The 24057-nt window shown below is 44.6% G+C and overlaps 1 protein-coding gene across 3 annotated transcripts in view; it reads right to left on the reverse strand.

Annotated features, from left to right (window-relative positions):
* Positions 1-273: 273 nt before the first annotated feature.
* Positions 274-24057, reverse strand: part of ets1 (v-ets avian erythroblastosis virus E26 oncogene homolog 1) — a 38288-nt gene continuing 14504 nt past the window's right edge. For 2 of the 3 annotated variants that reach the window (XM_084350300.1, XM_084350302.1), the window contains 7 exons: positions 12870-12989; positions 11946-12146; positions 11587-11664; positions 10384-10629; positions 8801-9061; positions 3855-3973; positions 274-3582 (listed from right to left, as the gene is read on the reverse strand). In XM_084350300.1, the coding sequence (XP_084206426.1) occupies positions 3367-3582; positions 3855-3973; positions 8801-9061; positions 10384-10629; positions 11587-11664; positions 11946-12146; positions 12870-12989 (1241 nt within the window). In that variant the 3' untranslated portion in view covers positions 274-3366. The remainder of the gene's footprint in view (positions 3583-3854; positions 3974-8800; positions 9062-10383; positions 10630-11586; positions 11665-11945; positions 12147-12869; positions 12990-24057) is intronic. The other variant, XM_084350301.1, reaches the window with a different exon arrangement.

Here is a 24057-nt window from a genome sequence, read left to right on the forward strand (position 1 = left end):
ACACTCGTTAAAACTGGGACACACCATGGCCCGCATGCATTTCAAAGGGAACCTAGGCCCCCTTTGAAGAACCAGAGTGTGGTGATTTGAACAATAGACAGATTTGTTTAACTGATTTGTGCCACCATGAGTGTGTGACGATTGCAGGATCAACTGTGCATTGGATCCATCCATTTATCCATCTATAATAGTATACAATATAATAGTATAAAATATGTAAATAACCTGATATAATAACACTGTACATAAATTAATCACCAGACAAATATGAAATCTTTGTTCACATATATTTTATAACATTTTGAAGTACATTAAGTACATTTTAGAAATAGAAGCTACAGTTTATAAAACCTTTCCAGCAGAAATCATTGATGGGCCAGCATCAGCCTTTTTTCTCTAGCAGACAGGTCTATTTTATGTATAAAAAAGAATTAAAAAACAAAACAAACAAAAATAAAAACAAACAAAAAAAAAAAAATCGCTACATTATTTTGTCCTGCGCTACCTTTAAATTCCCATGAAAGCACCAGCTGTCTGCGTCTCTTGTCTTTTATAAAATATAAATTATTGAAAAATATTCAAATGTTTGTGAACTAAATACAATAAAAATGATCTCATAACAAAAATACAGAGACACTATAAAATATACAAAAAACAACATCCAAAAAACAAAAACAAAAAAATAATAATACGGTTTTCCTTCTGAATCCATTCTGAGATATGCGTATGCCACAAACTACTGGTGCGTATACACTTGCCAGACTAAGGTTCATTAATACATGAGACCTGCAGTAGATTGTAATCTGTGACATTTAACAATAGTATATTTTCCTGACAAAATAAATTTCAAAATATTAACATTTTAGGTAACAGAACGTTTTGTTTTAGCACATTAATCTTATGAAGCCAACCATACTAATACCATGTCCTTGTGGGGGGAAAAAGAAAAAAACATTTTCCAGGGCATTGACAACCATTACAATTATGTTTAAAACTCTGTAAATCTCTTCTAACAGAAAACACTGACATCTGAAAAGGAACCTGAACAAAGAAACAGTGTTTTGAAACCTTGACATCAACATGCAGAAATGAATGAAAGTACAGTGCAGCTTATTTCTAATTAATTTGTTTGTTTGTCAGATGACGAGCATGAGGATGAGGGTTGGTGAGTCAGTGCTTAATGACGATGGCGGACGAGCTTTTGTTACCAATTAAACATTATGAACACATACAGCATCTCTTTTCTGCACTCAGATCAGCGAAGGCCTCTCTCTTTGTCCTCAATCTGTGTGCTTTCCAACATATTAACAAAACATGAGAGAAAGGTCAACACTTTCCAATAACGTGAGAGCATTCTGGTCCCTGTCTTCCAACATTGTGGACGATACCCGAAGCACCGTGGCCAAAGACCTCACATGGTTTTTGGTTATTATTCCTGCTTTGTCTCTTGCTTATTTGTGTAATCTGGGTCTCAATAAAGCATTATGAAATACAATCTGTACAAATAGACATCTCAAAAGCTATTTTCATCCATATGGGTAACATTCAGCCACTGTAAACAATAACATTGTATTCTAAGATGATATTCCACTTTGGCATTTCCCATAAGGCCAGTGTACAGCCACTGTTCCCACTGTTGCTGCCAATTTGCTCAAATGTAACCAGTGAATCTCTATGCGTGTCTGAGCAAACTGCACAAATATATATGGGTGGAATCATACATGAGTTACTCACTATGAACTGAATATTATTTTGGTCATAGGTAAGTAGCACATACAAATTAAATACAAATGTCTGCCTGTTGTCCTTAATGTCTCTATTTCCCGATGAGGCTTCAGCTGAAAGCTGCATCCAACCACGATGGCGGTGGAAAACCGAGCGCACAACCCATGTTAATGCAAACCTCCAAGCAGTGCCAACTTGCATCTTCTCTGTCAGACCTCACAAGTGATCCACAGATTCCTTTCAGTCACCTTCATCTACCCCACACTTCTCATTCTCTCTGGTCAACACTTTTCTACTGCCTGCCCCCGCTCCTACACTGTATCTTCATTCTAGACTGCAGCCGCTTCCTTAGGACAAAAAATGTTCTATATAACAAAATAAAAATAAAAATCAGACATTCTTAGGATTTTGCAAAATCACTCCCTCAACTGTCTCACTTGTGATTTTATCGTGTAGACAGACGGTCGGACGGACAGACGAGACTATTCAAACACTTCTAAAGCAACACGAACATGGACAGTGAACCGACAAATGATGCATCTACTCTGCACATTAAACAACTCCTCTTACCAAAGACTCCTGATTTTCCCCCACGATAAGATTGTCTACAGTTTCTTAATACTGGTGGTATGCAAAAATGCATAAGTTTCAGTCACAATATGTGTCTCTAACAAGGTGGCAAACAAGTACGTAAAGGTGAAAGCGTCAGTTTCAAAAGCAACGGCTACTTTCAGTTGTCTGTCTATCAGACACTCTGGCTATGAGTAATCTCAACAGGTCCTCACACCCTGCAAAGCACAGGGCCCTTGTCTATAGTGTTGTCTGATAACGAATCAGCACATTTCAGTTAAAGGCTCCTCGAGAACAGAACTGTTAAGACGTGGCAGCTAAGGTTTGGTTCCACTGTAATACCTTCATTGACAACGTAAGAAAAATACCATTTCCAATATATGCCGGGTAGGTTTACATTGGGTGTTCTGCACATCAATAATAATACTGGCACAAGCATACGCTCCTCAAACAACAAATTAGAAACAACACTTTTTTGGTCCAAGCTGAAAACTCTCTCTTTGCCGAAGAGAAACAGTGAGCATGTATGTAAATATGACATTAAGCCTTCTGTAGCTCATTTTTTTTACATTTTGGCAACCGTTGATTTTCTAAGCGGGAACTTTCCGCCTGCTCTGTTTACCCTAACAACGGAATGAATCATTTTTATTTTTGCTCTCTTTCTCGCTCCTCTCAGACATTCTCTCTTGGTCCTCTCCTCTCTCCCCGCTGTGCTACTTAAGGCAGAAGGGAACCTGAACTCTACCCAATAGCGCTCCATCTGCCTCGAGCTGCTAAATAATACCGGTACATATCACACATACGCACGCTCACACACACAAATGCGCGCACACACATCTCAAATGCAACAGGGTATGAATACAGGCTTTTGACTTGTGCCCTCTTTTAAAACATGGTCTGAGAGACAGGAGCTTGAAGTTGACAAAGACCACAATTAGTCATTAAAAACAATTTTTGGTCCCCAAAAAAAACGTTTTTTACCGACTCTATCAAACAGTTAAGACCACTTTATGAGCCACAGTCCATGTGGCTCCTTCACTTTTGTGTCCACTTTCATTTGCTTCTCGGCTTTCACTCGTCTGTATCGGGCTTTACGTCCAACATTGCATGGAGCTCCTCGGGAGTGTAGCCCAGCAGGCTTTTTAAGTCACAGACAAAGCGGTAGACGTAGCGTTTCCCTGATGTCTTGTGGATGATGTTCTTGTCATAGTAGTAGCGCAGGCCACGGCTCAACTTCTCATAGTTCATCTTGGGCTTGTTTTTCCTCTTGCCCCACCTCCGAGCGACCTAAAATAGCAAAGGCAAAATATGATTCATAAAACACTTCAAAATAAGATGCTTCATGTGTAACTAATTAGTGTAAAATAACATCCAAATCTTGTCGTCATCTGAGAATCATCCGTATTGTGAAATGAAACACCGCTATTACAAAACCAAGCAAAGTTAAGATGGAGCCAAACAAGGCATGCAAATGTTTTGACGACATCTTGTTCATCTGGCTAACTGCTTAGGACCTCCCAGCGCGTGTGCCAGCGACCAGCGGGGTCACGACCTCTCACCTCATCTGGGTCAGAAAGCTTGAACTCCCAGCCGTCGCCTGTCCAGCTGATGAAGGACTGGCAAGACTTGTCGGTCAGCAGCTCCAGGAGAAACTGCCACAGCTGGATGGGGCCGCTGCCTGCAGAACAGATGGGAGAGAAGGTGTGCGTTTTAGAAGAAAGCTAATTACGCCGAGGAGAAACACTGCTGTTGGTGTAGACACTGCACGGTGTGTGGATTTAATTTAATAAGGGTGAGCTCAGGGAAAAGACATCTAGATCCAGACACAAGTTCTGGAGTCCTATTATTAGTTCAACGCTCCTAAGTACTATGTTATATATTTAATTAAAAACAATATGCAAAATCTATATACTGTGAATGCGCCGTAAGGACAAGAGGAGATTGAAAGAAGAAGTACAATCCAGGTCAAAAGGAGGAATATTTTGCTGTGTATGAAAGTGTTCAATATTCATAGCAATTATTCACTTGTGTCTGAAGAGGGACAAAGTAAACCTTCTAATCTGGGTCAGACTGAAGTACAGCAGTGGAACCAAATGTCCTCCTAAATACAACAGTCCCATTCATCATGTATTCCCTTGTCTGCCAGTTGCCCTGTGCAGTATGTGAATCTAGAGTCTGTGTCTCTATGAGTTCCACACTGATGAAATCACTAGTTTAAAATAAGAGGGGCTGCCTTCAGGCTTCAGCAGCACATCTTAGGGACTTGAATACAGACTCTCTCTCTGTGTGTGTGAGTGTGTGTGTGTGTGTGTGTGTGTGTGTGTGTGTGTGTGTGTGCGAGAAAGAGAGTGGTTGCTAAGTCATCTGTAATTTTATAATGGATTCCAGTTTTTCACAGATAAAGGGTGATATAATAACCTGTTTAAAGTGAACTCCAACGCTATTACAAGAGGTTCTTACACCTCGCGGAGAAAAAAAAGGGAGGGAAAGCAGAACAAAGACGACCAAAAAAAGGCTGGGCTTGTCTCTGAACTAGATTCACTGCAGTATACTTTGATCTTGTGGTTTTTTCGGCACATACACTAACCCACCCACTTTTGAGGCTCGCATGTAGAAATCACACCTGCCTATGCAGCGCACCGCCTCAGCAAAAACTGAAGCTAAGCAAAAGTCACCTCTCTCGAGTGCCTCAGAAAACCAAATGTACCCTTATACAACACAAACAAAAGCTTTCAGGGAAACAGACGCGTGGGCTGAGCACTTGAAATGGCGCTCGCGAGCCCTCTTTGCTCCTGTTAGGATCGGTGAAAGGTGCATGACAACAGCCGCCCCGGCTTTTTTGGAGAAAACGAGCGGCGGCGCAACACTGGGGCTCTTTCAGACAGAAAGCTTTGACTCACATTCCAAAAGTCTGCTACTGTAACAGCGAGCCCACATAAGGGAGATACAGTGCCCGTTTACCAGCCCCCTGTGCTCTCACGCCAGAATGTAGGCGACCCTTTGACAAAAAAAAAAAAAAAAGTTTCCAAAAATATGTTACAAGCCTCCACGCACAATGGGCCTCATTGAAAAAGCATAGAGTGTGGCAAAAGGGTGGGTGGGGTGGGCGCTCGCATTCACAGCAGCGTTAAGTATCTGACCCACGGCACACTAAATGAGCATATGCAGCTACTGCAAGAATGCTGGGTGGAGGCTGTGGCTGCAGCCATGGATTCAGAATAATAACAGAAGGTACAACCTGAAAACTCAAAAAGGTATTTGACATCAAGATTCCCATATTTGAAAAAAGGCAGAACCAGCTAAAATGTTCACCCCAAAAATAAAAATACACATTTCCCGTCCCTACCTGTAGAGCTATTCACATGTGCATGTGCATCACTATGGATGAGAGGCTTGCTAACTAAGCTACCGTCACACCTCAGCCGAAGAGGGGTGTAGTGTGGTGGAAAGAAAATGAGTTCCTGCGTGAAACTGTTTAAAACAATATCCACGGGTTATCTTAAGAAACCAGGTCGTGATTTCTGGAAAGAGACATTACTGTTGAGCTTTAAAAACGTATTTATTTGTCACCACGAGCTGAGTGCCATCTCCTTCCATTAACTTTGAGAGAAGGCAGACATCTCTACAGCGCACATCTCCATAACTCTGTAACTCTGTGAGCTGTGCCTTCAACTTGACTCAAACAACGTATTATCAAGATGAACACGTCACCCCACTTTTGTAAATGCGGTGACGCAAATGCAAATAATGCACCTATGTGTGTGTGTGTGTGTTTGTGCTCTTAGAGAGTAAGCAGAGTATTGCGATCATCATGTTTTCAGGCTGCCTGATGTTAATGTAGACAAAGGTGTAAATGGCAAATTGTCACAGGAAACCACCGAGATGACAACTGGAGCTTCACTTATCTCTCTGCAGCCTTATCATCAGGCTCCCTGTCCTCGCTTCAAGTGTCACCTGTCACCCCGTGACTGGGACAGGAAGCCGAGCAGAGCAAGCTGTCATAAACATCGATTTGGAATTTTGTAAGAGTCGGTCTCTTTATTTTGAGGTTAGATTTTTTTTCTTCTTTGGTTGAGGTTTCTCTCTCTCTCGCTCTCCCTTTCTTCCTGTACTTCTTCGTCCACCCACACACATATGCACATGGGCACACACATACACACGAACGCTCGACGAAAGGCTTCCATCTCTGAAGGACTACACTCTCCTTAACGCCGCTCCTAATAATAGCTGGGACCAGAGGAAGGCTGCTTGACATTTTTCCCTTCCAGGAAAATTGGGGGTATTCTCGCACATTTTTCCCCCCGCAGTGCCCTTTTCCCATTGTGTAAAAGCCGAGTGGAAGTATATTCTCCTCAGTGGGACTACATTACTATGCATTAGGCGGCAACCACTCGCCAGGCTTTCACACATGAGCTCTTCAGAGTCATCTGTCATGCCGTAATAACTGATACATGTCAGACGTCAGGATTGAAGCAGTGAATTGGGTCAGAATGTCATAAAAGACATTTCCACATGCTGAGGTTAACACTTTGATAGGATACAGAGTTTTGTCAAAGCAAGTTTCTAGAAGGTGGATGCGTCAAAATGAAATCTATCTAATTTATTTTTAGCTTTACATTCATCTTTAGTTTCTTGGTTTAGTCCATGTTTTTCAAATAGGGTGCAGGGGAGCAGCGTCTAATGGTTACTAGAGGGGCTTTCAGACCATCTTACTCGTCTTTATTTGATTACACATGCATTACGACGTCTTTCCAACATCATTACAAATGAATGACTCGTTGTTCTATAAGCGGCTTTTCAACTAAGAACCATACAGATGACCAATTAGGTCGTGCATACCAACTTTGGGGCAGTCTGTTGGTATCTGATCTATGCATTGTTAACAATGCTGAGAAATCTGCTCGGGTTTCCCCCTTTTCCAACACTGGCCATATCGCTGTCGTGTGACTATAATTTAAACGCGGCTGAAAAAGTCCCAAGCGCTTTGGCGTTGAGGCGATTCAGTGTCTCCACTGGAGCTGTTCAACGCTTCTTAAAATCCACATTTCAAAACAGAAATTTGTGTCATGAGCACGCAACTCGAACTAAACCCTATACTCATGACGAGAGCTGCGAGGGGTAATCGAGCAGTCGATTGAAAGAAAGTATTTGCCAACTATTTTGATAATCGATTAATCATTTCAGTCTTTCTTTAAGTGAACATGTCAAACGTTTGCTGGTTCACACTTCTTCAGTGTTGCCTTTTATGAAAGTAAAAGAGTCAATTTGTAGATTTATTTAAAAATGGAAATCGTGATAATCAATTAATCATTTTAAACATATAAAATGTCAAAGAAATTGTGAAAAATGCTCAATTGTATAAATAATCAATACTGAAAATAAATGTTTCTTGCAGCCCTACTCACGCCTGCAAAGGTTTGATATGCATTTTCTTAAGGAGCGCATGATTTGGAAAGTTTCATGTTCACGTGTTAATACAATATTTAACATGAAGAGGCACAACCCACAATGCAAGAAAAGTTTCCGTTTCCAGTCTTCCAAGGTTCATGTTCGATGCTCAAGTACAGAAGCAGACTTTCTGGCTCTAACCTGTTAAATGTTAAAAGTAGTAACAGTGGTAGTTTTTTGCATGCGCCTTTTTTGGAACCAAAAACCATGACAGATGCTAAAATAGTGCACTTGCTTTATAAGACTTGGATCATATCTCTACATCTTACTGAACCTGGAGAACATGCGTAAACCGGCTCTTTGAGCATGTACAAGTATGTGATGAAGAGATAATTCTACTCTCGCGCTCTACGCACAGGCAGGCATAATTTCTATATTTCAGCAGCGTTGCTAGGACGACCTGGAAAAAATAGGTTGAGATGCGGGCAGCAGATAACAAGGAGGTAGATGAGAAGTGAAGACAGAGCAAAAGAGTGAGAGCGAAAAAGAGAGAGAGAGAGGGAGAAGAAGGTACGAGAGAGAGATCTATTGTTTCCTGTAAAGTGCATGACTCGGGCTGCCAGGCTAAAAAGGTGTTGTTGTGTGTTTTTTTTCCTTTTTAGTATAAAAGCTGTGCATTTAGGCACTGCCACATCTGGGGCTTTTTTTTTTTGCAGAGCATCAATGAGTGTTACAGCTGCACTGAATTTCATTCCCCACAGAGCAGGTTTTATTTGCATGCAATCTGTGAGAAAAATACTACTTAACCTTTTAACGAAGCTTTTCTTTAGCTTTGCGTTAATTGAAACACATTTTGTGCCACAGGATCTTAAATCTAAAACCAATAATGACTGAATTTCCTTTTAGGTGTACCACTATCACGGTCCTCGCGCTGTGCGTGCTGCCTAGCTCACCGGTGCACCTAAATGGAACCGAGCTATGATTGATGCTTTCCCTGCTATGACATTTTAAAAATGTCTGGTGCGAAAAAGGTCTCTAAAACGCTGCAGCACTTTTCGAGGTTGGACTCCCCGAAAACAAACACAGTGTGTAAGAATATGACCTCTACACATCTCACCTGTGTATCCTGCCAGCGCCGCCGCTGGGATGACGGGTTTATCCTTGCTGAGGTCCGAGCGCTCCCTCACATAGTCTTTGAAAGTGCCCTTGGGCTTGTGGCCGTGCAAGGCGGCGGGGTAGTCTTCTGAGTCGAAGCTGTCGTACGAGGGTACCCGCTGCAGGCTGCTGAATGAGGACTGGCTGCTCCACGACTGGGTCAGTCGGTCGCAGCTCTCAAAGCTCTCGATGCTCTCGAAGGAGTCCTGGCCGCCGAGCTTACCTGCGGGGAGAGGATGAAGGGAATGTCAAGAGAGGAGAGAGACGAAGTTGTGACAAAAAAAGCAAACTGTACATTTGCATTGTATATCACACTTTAATACTTATGAAGAAGGCCTGGATTTTTATTAAGTGTACTCTCTTACTCATATGTTCCTATTAAAAAAGAATGGATGTTGAGCAATTTATCACTGTGGTACTTCAATGCCTGCAAAAGGTTAAATGTTATTTATGTAAGTAAATGATTCTCCTTCTTACTACACTACATTGTTCTGTATACGGTGCCACATCTCTGTCCATTTCACACCTCATTTCCCTTTTACAACCACCATTTGGATTTGAGCTCAAATGGAAGACAAATTGCCTTGCTATTTTTGACCTTGACAAAGATAAGAGGAGTCTTTCAATAGCGAGTCATTATCAACTGACAGATAATGCAGCGCCTCCATTGATGCCGAGATCTTCAACTGCTTAAATTGAAGCCACATGTGGATATCAGCCGTGCTACAAAATACTTTCCCACGTTGGGAGAGCACAAGCGCTCGAAAAAGCTCACTATGTGTCATGCGTGGGGATTGGACCTCATACCCTACAGGCAAATGCTTAAAGCACTGGGAGGGAGGCTTGTATAGTGTACATGGCACATGCTATTCATTTATACAGCTGGGGATTTGTGAGAAGAAAAGCCAGGCTTTTATGGCTATAAATGTAAACCATGCTGCTAATTCCTCTGTAAACTATCACTGGGAGAGAAAACAAGCCTGTGCATTCAGAAAAGCAAACAGCTTCATGAGAAAACCCCCACGCTCGCTAGCTGAGGATGACACCTCTATCTCCTTACCCAGAAAGTTGAGTCGAGGAAAAAAAAAAATTCTTGAAGGTTACACCACTTGAGCTGTTTTACATAAAGGACAGGCGGCAAGAGAACATGTTGTGGCTTTGGTTCGTGTAACACTCTGACAAAAACAACACAGTTTTCTTTTTTTTTTTTTTTTTTCCCAACCCAGTCTAGAGTGTATGAGACGGGTTTGCTAGAACCGCAAACCAACCTGAGGGCCTGCTTTTCTTCTCTTCTAATACGTGCACACTGATGTGGCATGACAAGATTCTGGTAGCTTCAGCGAAATCACACGCACACAGCCGACACCCACGCAAACACTCGCGTGCACTCACACATGCATGGACATGTGGACACATTTATCAAGTGATGCAAACAAACTTTTGATTGCAACAGAAACGCTGCATATTTTTGTGTTTCTCCAAACCAATCCTACGCTGTGCTTGAATCTCGACTCTATTTCTCGTATCCGTTGCGCGACCCCTCACCTCTGCTGAGACGTCCCACACACATGTTGTCGGGGGATACGACCTCCTGCTTGACAGAGAAGTAGTCTCCCTGCAGCGGGTTGAGGGGCGTGTCCCGGAGGATGACAGCGGGGTAGTCACTCTCATACTTGAGCGTCAGCAGTTCCTCCGAGCTGATGGGATGAAGCGTCTGGTAGGACTCTGTGATGAAGCCGGGCTCTGAGTATTCAGAAGGAGGGACACACTGAGCATGCTCAACACCGTAGCCTGGAGACACAAAATGGAAACGAGTGTAGATAGACGGCAGGGGAGGAAAGAAAGGAGCAAACAAAAACAAAAAAAAAAAAAACAGTAGAGGAAGATCAATCAGAGGAGAGGAAAGTCATTATCTGTGTTGTGCTGAGCTGCTGCCCAAATGCTCGAATAGAACATAACAAAAAACGGCTATGAATGCAAGAGATGAATCTTGTAGATTTGAGGCAGGAATATCGATTAGATGTGTGCCTCGCTTCAGCAAAACCAACACTGAAGCCATATGATTTCCTAACATGGGCGGAAGCCGAGAACGGCCAAAGACGCAGTTAATCAGTCTTTGGTTTCTCTAGATAAAGAGATAAATCAACACGTTATCACGTGAAAACAAGCTTAGTTGTTCACTAAAAATGATCTTTTCCCATCGTACAAGATCAGTGAAATGTATTCGAGTATAAGCTTTAGCTCTAGGTGCATAGTTACTGAAGCTCAGAACAGCCATACATATTTAATGCAATGTTTTTTTTCCAATACACTTTTCTGAAGATTACAAAAAAATAGAAATTCTATTTCATTTGTGATCATGAGATATGGGCATTTCAAAAATTCATTGCATTGCAAGACAGTATGGCTGTTCCGAGCTTCTGTAATCACGCAAGCATAGCTACAGGTTATATCCAAACATGTTTTATTAATGTTGAAAAATTGGAATAGATCTTTGTTTTGTTTTTTTTTTTACTTTTATTCACAACACTAAACCACTCCTCCTTTATCTTCCCATTCATATTTTACTCACACTTAGACCCATTACCAAGGATTAAAGAAAGCGCAGTTTGTGTGCCTGAGAGGCTGTCCAGGAAGAAATGTGTACAATGTACTGAATTAAATATTTTATGAATTTAAAACTGGCATGCTGCCTGAGAACTTAAAGCCCCGTGTTACACACAGTGATTGAGTGTGACGAGTACTTACTGACAAAGTAGTCTGAGGTATAACGTGATTCCTGGAAGTTGGAGGTCAGTCCATTGATGGGGTAATGCTTTGTATCCTCTTCATGAAAAATAGATAGAGAACGAGCGTCAGTGACCTCGTCATTGATTTCATGTATCGTGTAACTGCATCCAGCATTATCAAAAATTAATGACCCGGGCTAAATTGTGTCTTCCTGTTAGTCTCCTGTTACTAAAGCAAATGCGAACAATGGCACCTGAATTGGTGCAAGAAGTGATATCACATACTGTATGTGAGATAAGAAAGTGTCTTTGCCTTAAAACCATCTTATAATACACAGAAATTATGAAATCAGTTTATAAACATGTCTTCAGACTCACCTTTCTGAAGCATCTCTAAATGTTCCCAAAGGATGTCGCCCACAAAGTCAGGTGCTAAGTCCAGGAAGCGATCCTTCCCCATCGCGCACAGGGTGGCTCCGTTCATGCAGAATTTGTCAAAGTCCACGTTCTTCAGGCTGAACTCGTTCACTGTCCACGTTAGCCACGCAGCCACGTGGTTTTCTGTCCACTGTCTGGGATCTGAAGAGGATCAGGCTTGTTATAGTCACAGCTCACATGCAGTATTTCGCTCGCATACCACACACTCATTCAAACACTCACGTCGACCTTTATGATTGACGATGACAATAAAGACTCTAATTATCACACTATGAACTGCAACCACATTCTGTAGTATGCATCGTTGTCACTGTGAGAGGATCCTTCATTACGCCGCCAACTATCACACCGCCTCCGTGGAAAATATACACCGTCTACCCATAACAAGTCAATGAACAACAAACAGCGTGGCGGTGGGGGGTGTAACAGCAGCAGTAATGACAAGCTAGTTTGCAGATATAGTATGATTACATAGACACATACAGAAAAGTCCTGCTGCTTCCAACCATCATGAGCAGGCTCTGTGGTCAGCCTCCATTTAGGCAGCTAACTCGTTATTTTCACCGTCTGTCTCTGTGTCTACATTCTCTGGATGCTGCAGTCAGTCAGTCTGCCTGGAGTGAAATGTATGTAATGTAAGGCCACTGCTGGGATAACTGGGTGTCTCCTGGTTTTCAGCGGAACCTTCAAAGAGAGTGCCTTCACTGGATGATCTGAAGCAGGCTACTATGTGAAGTGCTCTAATGAATGCGCAGGCCTGACATGTGACATGTCGGGGTCGGTTTTGAGGGCTCGTGCGCTGCTTATAAGATTTCCTTTCCCCCCGATGGAAATGTTAACTAATGAGAGTACAAGCAGTGTTACCTTTGGGAATACCCAGCCGCTGCTGTTCCTTTGTGAAGCCGCTGAAGGTGGCCTTCAGAGCCTGCGACATCATCTCTTTACTTCCTGGAGTTAGCAGGGGGACATCTCCACACTCCGGATCTGCCAATCACAAATCCCAAAAGAACATTAATTAAGATGCTAATATTATATACCACCATAATTATTATTGACAACCCACGCTACGACAAGGCATCCTGTATTGTATTTCATGCCAATAAAGCTCGCTGAATGGAAAATTGAATTGAGACGGAGAGAGGGCGGGAAAGAGAGACTTGTGAATGTGGCTCAGTCAGATATCCACACACACAAAAACAGAATCAACACACTTGTATCTGACCGTGATCAACAACATGGCTCGGCAATTACATCCCGTCTAGACAGACACTGTCTCCGTATCAGAGCCAATCTATTTAAACAAGAGCTGTCACACAGTCCGATCACAACTGAGGGAACACTGCATGTGGACACACACGCGTTTCAGTCGGCTGTGTAGCAGATATTGGAATTTTTGGCAGTTTAAAAGCAGAGTTTATCGCATGCCGAGTTCAGAAAATGTCATCCAGCGACTTTTTGCCTACAGTTTTCTGGTATTTCATGCGGGGTCTTAAGGCAAATCCAAGTCATCTGGCGCTCTGCATTAAAATAAACACACAAGTCTGTTTGCAAATACTCCAAACACTAACCTCTCTCCTGCACATTCTGGGTGGGAGAGCAGCGCCTGGTGCCCATCAGTGACACCATGACCCCTGCTAGCCCTCCTACCATGTAGCTCCCACACAGTGGGCCTACTGTCGCCGGGCCGAGCATAGGGTCAAACATTCTGAGAGGTCAGGGGGTCGAGGGATGAGGTGATGATGTCACCGCGGCTACTGGCGGGTGGCTAGGAGAGTCGGGGGTGGGCTGTCTCGAGGGTCTCAGTCACACACTGGGGTTACTGTTCTCCGCTCACAGCCAGTGGGCACCCAGCGAGGAACAGAGCTCCCTTTGATGGCTTTAAACAGTGCCTGATGACTCGCACTCATCTAATTAGATTGACCAGGCTGCAGAAGTTTGGGATAAAGGGGGGGAAAGCAAGGGCGATGACAAGGGGAGAAGGGGAAAGACCCCCGGGCCACTAATACTAGAATAGACGGCTGAAGACTAATCCGGCCAAGACTCAACAAATGACTTGTAAATAGACACAAAAAGGCCTGATGGAGTTCCGATTAACTGGCATGCCTTTATCATTTAATCTGCAAAGCACCCACACTCATTTACACATCAAAGATAGACATATATCATGATCTGTTTGAGACTGCAGTATGACATAATAGCACGTCTCTTCTAATCAACCTGCGGTGTGGGGGGACTTCAACAGACCACAACAGGGCATTTTTGGGCTTCAGCAAGTTAGGGTGCACTCATTTTCACCTCCACGTCCCTCTCTGTAGTCATCCGTGTTGCACACCAGTTAAAATTGTTACAAACCAGATCACCAAAGGCCCGATGATGAGGAAAAGTTGTGTCACTCCTCTCACAGCACCACCATTCGTCGAACCCAGATGTTCTGGCATCTCCTCCGGCTGGTGGTTTCATCTGCCTGCACTACACTGGGGCAACATACAGTTCACGCTTGTTTTCACCACTCGCTGACGTCTCGACCTCGTCTGGAATGCACAGCAGCTGTCCCTCCTTCGCCCATGTAACCAATGTCTGTCTGGCTGTTTGTAAAATTAGGTCTCCCAGTTTCTTTTTTCTGTCTTTGGCTCCTTTTTTTCCCTCCGTTTTCTCCTCGCAACAGGCCCAAGACAGAGGACAGACAAGAGCTCTTTGCTTCTTCATGTGATTCAATTAGGCCTGTAATAATATATTGCTCTCTGTTACACTGGTGAACAAACAGAAAGTTATTCATCTGAGTCAGAAGTCAGCACAAGGTAGATGAGCTGAGAATAAACACCGTTTTTACAATCTCACCTTAGACCTCAGTTAAACTATTGTCTGACACAGTTTCACACATCAAAATAAACTGTGCAGTTTCACGCTGAAAATAAGACCTGAGCGAGCTGCCTTTGTGTACAAGCTAACCCTGACGGCATGCTTGTGTGGGCCTCCACTGAGCTCATTTTTCTTTTAAGCAGAGTTGCTAGTGCAAAAAAACGTACATGTTGCAAGCGGCTGCAAACTGAGATGGGACCGGGGCTCAGACAGTCTGCGCTTTGATGTGAAGGCAAGGGGCGAAATGAGGCAGTTTATTTAAACTGGATTGAGTGGAGTTTGTCTGCACTTTCGAACCGTTTACGCCCCTCCCTCTCCATCGCTTTTATCAACCCAGCCCCAGCCTGTATTTGCCCACGAAGACTTGAACCCACTTAAGCACTAAATCCTCCATCAAAGACACTCAACACACCATCGTGCATGAGAACTACCATTAGCCACTCCAAAGACAGAAATATGTGTGCCATGATTACAGAGCAAATTAAAATGTGCACTGCAATTTGTGTGATTTCTTTTGTTTTTATTTTGAATGGATTGTTTCGTCCGTCTCAAATTAGTCTGAAGTGGGATTCCTGTTGATTGTCGCGCAGCAATTCCAAGCACGACAACAGTTTTTCTTATACAGTACTCATGTGCATGGCTTTGTGGCATTTTTGGCGAACTGAAATCTTAAAAAGTGAAGCAGGAGACAAAGCGCCACTAAAAGGCAAACAAAAGCCCTGAAAGTGAAGCGGTAATAGAGCAGTCTGCACGGTGAATGATCCATACGAAAGTTATCTGCGGCAGAGCTAATGTACAGCGTGCATCCATTAGCGAGAGGGGCGCGCTCGGATCTAGACGATCTCTAGTAAATGATGAAGTCCTGATAGGATTTCAATGCCTGCGAGTCCCATTAGATACAGAACGGTCAGTATGTACTGAGAGTTGGAGCATCCACAAGTCATCACTTTCCACATTAGACGGTGTGGGTCTGTCCGCAAAATGAGTCCCAGCCACTTAGCTCGCGAAATGTCGGAGTGGGTGTAAATCACAGGCAACATTATGGCATTCGCATTTCACTAACAAGGCTCGGACTAAAAAGAGCGTCTGGGCTGAAAAGCATGAAAGGAAACCAAATTTCTTGTAATGATGTAGAAGGAACAAGTAGGCAATCTATTCTAAGAATCACTGATGAAGTGAGACTGATGTTTAGTCTGGATGTACAGTAAAAAGGTATTGATTAGCCACTCCCCTCTTGCCATGATATGAGTAATGGACAGGCTGCTGAGTGTGACGACGATATTTCCCCCCAGGGATTCTCACTGACGGGCTGTGCACCCTCACTGTCCTGCCCTTGTGACCAAGCCCCAGCCCAACCTTAGACGGAGGGTCTTATAAACTGACAGACATATAAAACACACATACACACACACACACAAACTAAATTAGCAGCCTTCTTCGCCTGTGCGCCAGAGCGTTGGCGTGAAATTGGGATTTTTGCGACTGGGGCCAAAGTCCATGGTGGCTGAGACAGGCAGGGCTGGGCAGGGCAGGGCAGGGCTGGGGAAGATAGCGAGGGAGCATCTCGGGTGGGTGAGGGGTGGGGATGAGTCACCAGCCTGTAATATGAGCCCATCACAGGACACAAGAGAACCGGGGGTGGGCACAGAGGAGAGGGGGAGACGGAAGAATGAATGGGAGGTCTCATAAAGCTCCCTCTCTTCTCCTTGTCTCTGGAGTGACATCACAGTGGGATCAGCGCCATCTCCCAGCCTCTGGCGGAGACTCAGTTCATTCATAAAGCCTGGACTGCTGCCTCCGCACAGAATGATGCAATGACACAAGCAGAGCAGGCAACCAGACTCAACAAATAAGGGACAATATGCTTTCTATCATGTGATCGAGCTATAAATAGCCCTATATTGCCCCATCCAATGAGTGGGTGTGTTGGTGGAGGGAAAAGACAGTTGGCTGTGGAAAAAAATAAATGAGGGTGTCATCTAAAAGGCTATTCAAGGCTGGGCTTTTGGAAAAGTGAAATACATTAAGTCATTTATTTATATCAGTGTCAAAGCATGTGGTAATCCATGTGTTCCTCTCTGTGCCCCTCTGTAGCTGAATGTATGGTGGGCTTTCTTTTTTTAAGTCTGCAAAAGAGTCAATTTCCTGTGGCTAGGTTGCCACTTCCTGTGGGAAGTGAGGTGAGTTGTGAGTTCAGGTGAGGGTCAAACTTTTCAGAACCACCGCTAAGGCCTCACACCCTTCCTGAATATCCCAACATGCATACAGGTACATATCAGTGGGGTCACGACACAGCACGGGGAAAAAAGAGAGGAGGTCTTGGCTACTTGCCAAGAGGCTTATAATCGTCTCTTTAAGGCCGACCAGTCTGCCCACAGCAGACCAGAGGTGACGGTGGTATCTGAGAGAGCCTTTGATGGAGATCCGTATCTGGACCCCTGGTCTGAGAACGCAGGGTCATAAACCCGACCGACATGAAGGGGGCCCATTCAGTGCCACGGGGTGATAAAGTGGTAGCTGAGGGCTTCAGTGGAGCAAGAGGAGGAGGACGGGGTGGCAGTCTGGTTTTGAGAGGGCTGCTTGTTCAGCCAGCCGCTCCGCTGTTTAGATTTCCATCTCAATGCCAAGCACCAGGAATAGATGCGTAGGCCTGGCTCAAGCCAACATGAAGGAGCCAGACCGGACCTAGACCCAAGCCTGCACCAACGCAGGGCAGCGTTAACCAAAAGAGATCCAGCGCTCAAACCAGCACCATCCCACTATCACAGACAACTGTGCTGAAACACTAGTTTTATTCTTAGGTCTCCACCACTGGCTTCTGGCTGCCCTCTTTAAGCACAAGCCTGTGGTGGTGTAAAGCAGCTGTACGGGACGAGGCCACTGCTGCTGACATCTGTCTTTGGCCATGAAACTAGAGTTGTCCAGGATCATCACCACCACAGACATACCGGCTACTGAAGCAGACTGTAAGTGAGACTAATACCCCATAGCTGCCTGGCTGTCTTTTTTTCTTCCACTCGCTCCATCTCTGAAATCATATTAGCCTATGATGTGAAAGTGCATTAACTCTACTGTTTATGCCAAAGTCTCAGCGCTTGATACGACATTACCTCTGAGCTTGAAATGATACGCGCCATCACCAACAGACGCTAAACATATCTTTTGCTAAAAGCTCGATGGAAAGTCTTTCCTTTCCAGAAGAGCGAGGCGAACAGAGACAAGGCAGAAAAGATCTTGGCCGCTGCTCATTTGACTGGCAAAGCTTTGTTGTTCTGTAATCTTTTACAGTGCTGGTTTTTAGGTATGGCTCAAGTATTGGAGGTTGAGCAACAGCAATGTAGTTCTCACAACAGCCCGTTGCGCAACCCTCTATTTCTCCATAACTTCGAGAAGGCACACAAATAATATTGGGAAGAAGCTAAAGCGCCGCACGAACAGCAGAGATCTGTCAAATCTCACACAACTTGAAGGCTGTCCTTGACCTCCATATATGTTAAATATTTACAATGAAAGGACCATTAGTCCAAAAGGTTTGTCTTGTTTTATCCATCACCGCGAGGCATAGCGGTGAGAAAAGGGAGGTGACAAGCGAGCACAGCACTGGAAAGTGCAGGTGGTGCTAGCCTAGCTGTGTCCAGGCTAGCTGTCCTCCCAGGCTCCATCCGTGTTGTAAACAGAAAGGGGATGCTCTGGGGGAACTGTTTAGGCGTTAAACCAAACACACGACATATCTGACAAACAGTTTACTCTCCCCGTTGCATTTTTTCCACAAAACATGGTGCCTGACCCATTTTTAGTCCAAACTGGTGCATTCCACAACCAGGATCCTGATGTAAGTGTGAATTATGCGGGACAGTGCGCGGCCACACGTTCACACACCTATGGGATTGTTAGCGGCCCGAGCGTTCTTCGGCGCAGTCCATATGCATGCAAGTGTTGTAGTGGCTGGGTCTAATTATACATCACACACATATGAGAGCTTGTTGCTTGTTTGAAGGCAAGCTATGGGCGACAGATGGATACTTGATAAATAAATTCCCCCCAGACCGCAGTGTTTTCATGTTGCGTGCCTCACATTCCACCTCTGTTTTACAATCGCTAATGTGCTTCTCACAGCTTTCTTGTTTTCCTCTAATGTGACCAAAAATGACTTGTGGTCCAAGTGGCAAAATGGTTTCAGCTCAATATGATGAATTACCCTTCTATTTTAGGCTCAGTGTAGGCTCCATGGCTAATGGGAGCAACGAACATCAAACATCTGGCCACATCTCCCTGGTTTTATCTTATTTAAGATACGTGTGTTATTTTTCATGACGATGTGAAACACCTCAGCTTCGGCTGACTCGGCTGATTAGGAGATGGAAACCGCGATTTGATAACTGGAAAGTTACAAGTCAGTGTTTTGCAATAAGACATGGAAGTAACTTTGAAATCAAGCACTTATCATTGCAGATGTGTAAACTTGTGCTCACCTCTCTCTCTCTCACACACACACACACACACGCACACACACATGCACACACGCAGACACAGGCTCTGACTCATTCCATCAAAGAATGACTGGACTTCAGGGGATATCGTGCTGCTTCATTTGACAGTGTGACTGGTCATGATGAAAGCAATGACCATATCTCATAAAATTCCTGTCAAGTGACTCAGACTTTGTCACCATGAGTTTTAACTATGCATAAAATAAACACATGTTTATGGCAGCTAATGAGCATTTATGTAACAAAAACTTTATCAAAGTGTCATGTTTCACCGACATAATGGCATTCCTGAAAACGAGTATTGACAAAGTTAAGTTATGGTTATGTTCTGGATGTGTAGACAGCAGACATTAAAAGGAAACTCAGCATGTACAAAATAAATACTGAGCAGGTCAGGCTAGGCAGACAAAAGAATCCAGCTGCTTTTACTCATGTAGCTAAACTCCAGAGGCAGTCTGAAAACTTACACAAAGTCCTCTTACCCGACCTCCCCCATGGCTGCCAGAACACACACATGTGCCTCCCATTTGACTGCGTCACTGAGGCCAAACTCATCATGAGCGCCAAAGAGTTGCACCTACACAGCAGAGCCAGCTCCCCTTCTTTGTCATTCTTTGCTTTGGCAGGCCAATGAATCAATACGACTCTGATGCTGTAGGTTTGATACACATGAGGTCTGTGGTTGTGCCCCATTTGTTCACCTGATTACAAAAGCAGCATGCGATGCATGTTGACTCCAAAAACAGGTGGTGTGCAGCGAACACAGACAAAAGAGAAAACAAGGGAAGAAAATCTGGAACACACGCTGAACTAAACGAGCGACATGGCCTCGCTGATTCTCAAAGCAGGCGCGTTTCTAAACTAGCCCAGTTTTCATTTCGTTATAGGAAACACAGCTCCTAAATATGGAACTGCAAAACAGAAACAGAGCAAGAGGACAAAAAAAGTTTAAAAAGCACTCAGGACACTCTTGAGATGAGTGGGTGGCGTTGGAGCCATTTTGGGGCAGCGTCAGGCCAGTTCGGGTTCACAGTCAGACTGGTAATGTAGGCCTGTGGTGGCAGAAACCAGTAAGCGAGCCAAGCAGACGCACAGACGGACAGCCAGTGGCGTGTGGTGCAGCAGGCGTCTTGTGCCATGACTCAGGGATTACAAGCAAGGAATGACTATGGGATGGGACAAAGTGCACTCACCAGGAACTCACTATACACCACATCAAGGCGTCGTGAGAGGAGCTCATGTGGCCAACAGAAAGACATTGGAAACAGAGGGAGAAAGGGAAAGGAGGGGGAGGAACACTAGAGGAGGAATTGTGTGAGTGGGTGGGTGAATGATTGAAAAAAGAGTCGTCTGTTACAAAAAAAGCTTGTAAATGCCTTATTTCCCCATCCAAGGAACATATTTTCCTTTGTTTTTGTTGTTGGCTTTTGGTGGAATGTGAGTAAAACAAGAAGCTGTTGAAGACAGCTTGTCCTGTAATCTTTTTTGATCTCTCATTATTGTTTCACAGCCAGAACTATTCATTATTATATCGGCCACACCTTGAAAGATCTCCTTCGCTCCATCCCTCCATCCCCCCCCTCTGTCTCCCTCACCATATGCTTACTATTTAGCCGACTGCTGTATCTGGTGCTAACACGCCTTACTTTATGACTAAGCTTTATAAGCAAAGATTAAGGCGTGTAGTCACCAGGGAAGCGCCGAGATAGGACCCACGCACTATAATTGTTTTATGTTTATATGGGCAACACAGCAGATGACGAGCTGAATGAAGGAGAAATGAATGAAACGCTGGCTGAATGGGGGGAATAACCCATTTTATGTAACACACTGGCATCAATGGAAAAAAAAGAAAGAAAGAAAGAAAGAAAGACGAGGTCATTGTGGAAACACACAGGCAGCTACTTCACTAGTATCCACCCAGTCTGTTGACAAGGCTGACCAGCACAGGGAGGCCCATTGAGTAGGCTGGTATCTGTTGCCCTCTAGGCACAGACATGGCCTTGTCAAACACTACCTAGTGATATATGGGTAATGCCCTGAACACTGGACTGACTAATCGAGTTTTGATCCGGCAAACCATCTTGTCCTCAGTCTGACACGGCGCACATCAGATGAAAAACGGACTGATTCGCTCTGTTTGGCCCGATTCATTGACACACCACATCAAGAGAAGCCTGGATCACCCAAACAGTGTTTGCACAGCTGCCAGGCAGCCACGCACACTCAAATATTGGCATATATTACAGTGCTCTACTGAAGGAGTGCTGACACAAACACACCGAAGCAGAAACCTGAGGCTTACGTAACACCTTCTGTTCTAACACAGGCTACCACTCTCCAGCATGGGAGGCACCTTGTGGAAAAGAGACTCATCGAAGCATCTCCAGGAGTCATTTGTCTGTGGCGCGGCCTGTGCGTGCTTGTGCGTGCATACTGTACGTGGCGGGCGTGGAACGGGATACCTTATAAGGGCTCATAGCAGAAGCATCAGGCACGGCAGTTACAACAAACAGCAGCGATTTGATCAGATAAAAAGCTGGCCTCCCACTCATGCTCCTTCTATGCCTCCATGCATGCCACCCAGCAGGGCATGCTCACAAGCATTCCTGTCAGTCACTGAACCCCGACCTCCAGGCCTGACGAATAGAGAAGGAAAGCAAAAAGAGGGACGACTCACTCAGGTCTAAAACAGCAAAACACACAAAATGCGTTGTAAATGATTGACAACGCTCTCTTGAGCTTAACCACAGCAAGAAATGTTACTCAAGTGCACAATCAATAAGAACTTCAATAATACAAGACTAGAAGAAACACGAGGTGCTTGTGCTTTCATGTCTGCCATTTCACAACACCTTCCCCATTAAGTAATGCTCTCCCCTATCTCCAAAACCTGTCTCTCCAGGGCTGAAAGTTTTGTTATGGTTACACGATGCTTTCACAAGAAGCTACCATGATCTGTGTTACGCTGAAGCGGCGGCGCTGTCAGTGAATTGGCTACTTGAACCACACAGCAGAAATAAAAGCTCTGCGGAACTTTAGATGCCTTGTTTGGGTGCACCTCTGACCCTGGCAGCGTGTGAGCACTTTCAAAGGAATTACCTCTGCTGCAGGGAGAGAGGACAGGCCTTGGGTAAGCTGACACTAGCTTCACTTTTGTCGCAGGGAAAACAAACAATAAAGGAAGGTGGGCTGGCAGCCACTTAAGCCTGTTAGTGGGGTATGTATGCATGTACAGTCCGTGGCTGCAGGTGTCTGGAGAAAGAAAAAAAAAGACAGCAAGCTCTTGCCTGTGAAAAGCCGTGCAGCCTTGTCCACTGGGACCGCTGCTACTTTCACAATCCCACAAATCTACAAATGCATTCTGGCTTCGTATGGAGCACTTATCTCTCTCAGCAAGTTGTAAGCAAAGAGCCTGTCATGGTCCTTTGCATGGCTGCGACACAGAACGTCCCTGTTGTGTCTTCTTCTGATCAGGAACAGCCTTGGACGCTGGTGGCACACTTATCTTCTAAGCATGGGAATACCGGGGAGCGAACAGAACGGCGTGTGAAGAGTGTGCCAAGAGAGCCGTGGAGAAAAAGAAGTGTTTGTGTGAAGTCGTGAACTGCTCCTTGGCAGCCTCAGCTTGACCCGGGTGCACCCGAGTGAGCGCGAGCGAGGAGCGCGCATTGCGAAACGGTTTTGCAAGACAGCGCTACGCTTTGGCAACTTAACTGCAGCCGTCAGCACTTTTTTCTGTGCATTTTGTGAGATGTGCATGTGTGAATCTAGGCTCTGCAGGTATTGACACTGAGGAGAAGGTGGTTAATGCGGTGAGTCACAGCCTCTTTGTGGGTCAACACTAGCAATTAGCATCAAATTTCTATGATGCACCGACGCTGCTTGCTGCTCTACTAACGCCACCTGAGCTGCAAAAGCACAGGGGGATTAGTTCATGTAAAAAAAAAAAAGCTTCTAAATGCAAATCATCCAAACATGCCACCATGTGTAACATCGCTCTGGGTAAAAGTGAGAAGTGAAACCCACACAAAGGGTTTTGAAGACAAACACAAACACAGCTCACGGCCGTGGGTTTCCCTGCATGTGCCCTGGACTACCCCTGGAGCAAGCCAAGTCTTCCAGGCAGCGGGGTCAGAGAGGCGAGCCTCAGCACTGCAGAATCATCACCTCAGCCTGCCTCTCCTTCCCTCTGGAAAGTCAGTTTCAACCACTGCGGAGGAGGAGGAGGAGGAGGAGGGGGGTTGGCGGGGAGGGAAGTGATTAGGCACTACTGCCTGTCTCTCCCATGCCGGCTGGGCAGAACGCCCTGGCTTCTCCCAGTGTGTGGCACTGAAGATAGGGGGTCAGAGATGGGTGCTTAGATGGGAATAGAGAGGGGAGATGGAGACAGATCCCCAGTGAGATGAAAGCAGGATGAAAGAGAGGGGTGCCACTGAGAAACCTCAGAGCCAACACAGCGTGTAGCAGCAGTTCATTTGAGCAACACAAAATGTGAGGAAACTTACAGCAGGGACACAACAAGCACATCTGAGAAAAAAAGTGGTTAGTTCAGAGCTGGGTTACTTTAAAACACGCGGGTGTGTGGAAGTGTGTCAGCAGCATGAGAGGATATCTAAACACTGGACATGTCAGAGTCATCTCAGAGAGAACTTAACATTTGTTTTTAAGTTTGTTTTCTACAAATCATCATATTGTGAATT

This window comes from Pagrus pagrus (genome assembly GCF_965226575.1).
Source record: "Pagrus pagrus genome assembly, chromosome: 4".
NCBI lineage: Eukaryota > Metazoa > Chordata > Actinopteri > Spariformes > Sparidae > Pagrus > Pagrus pagrus.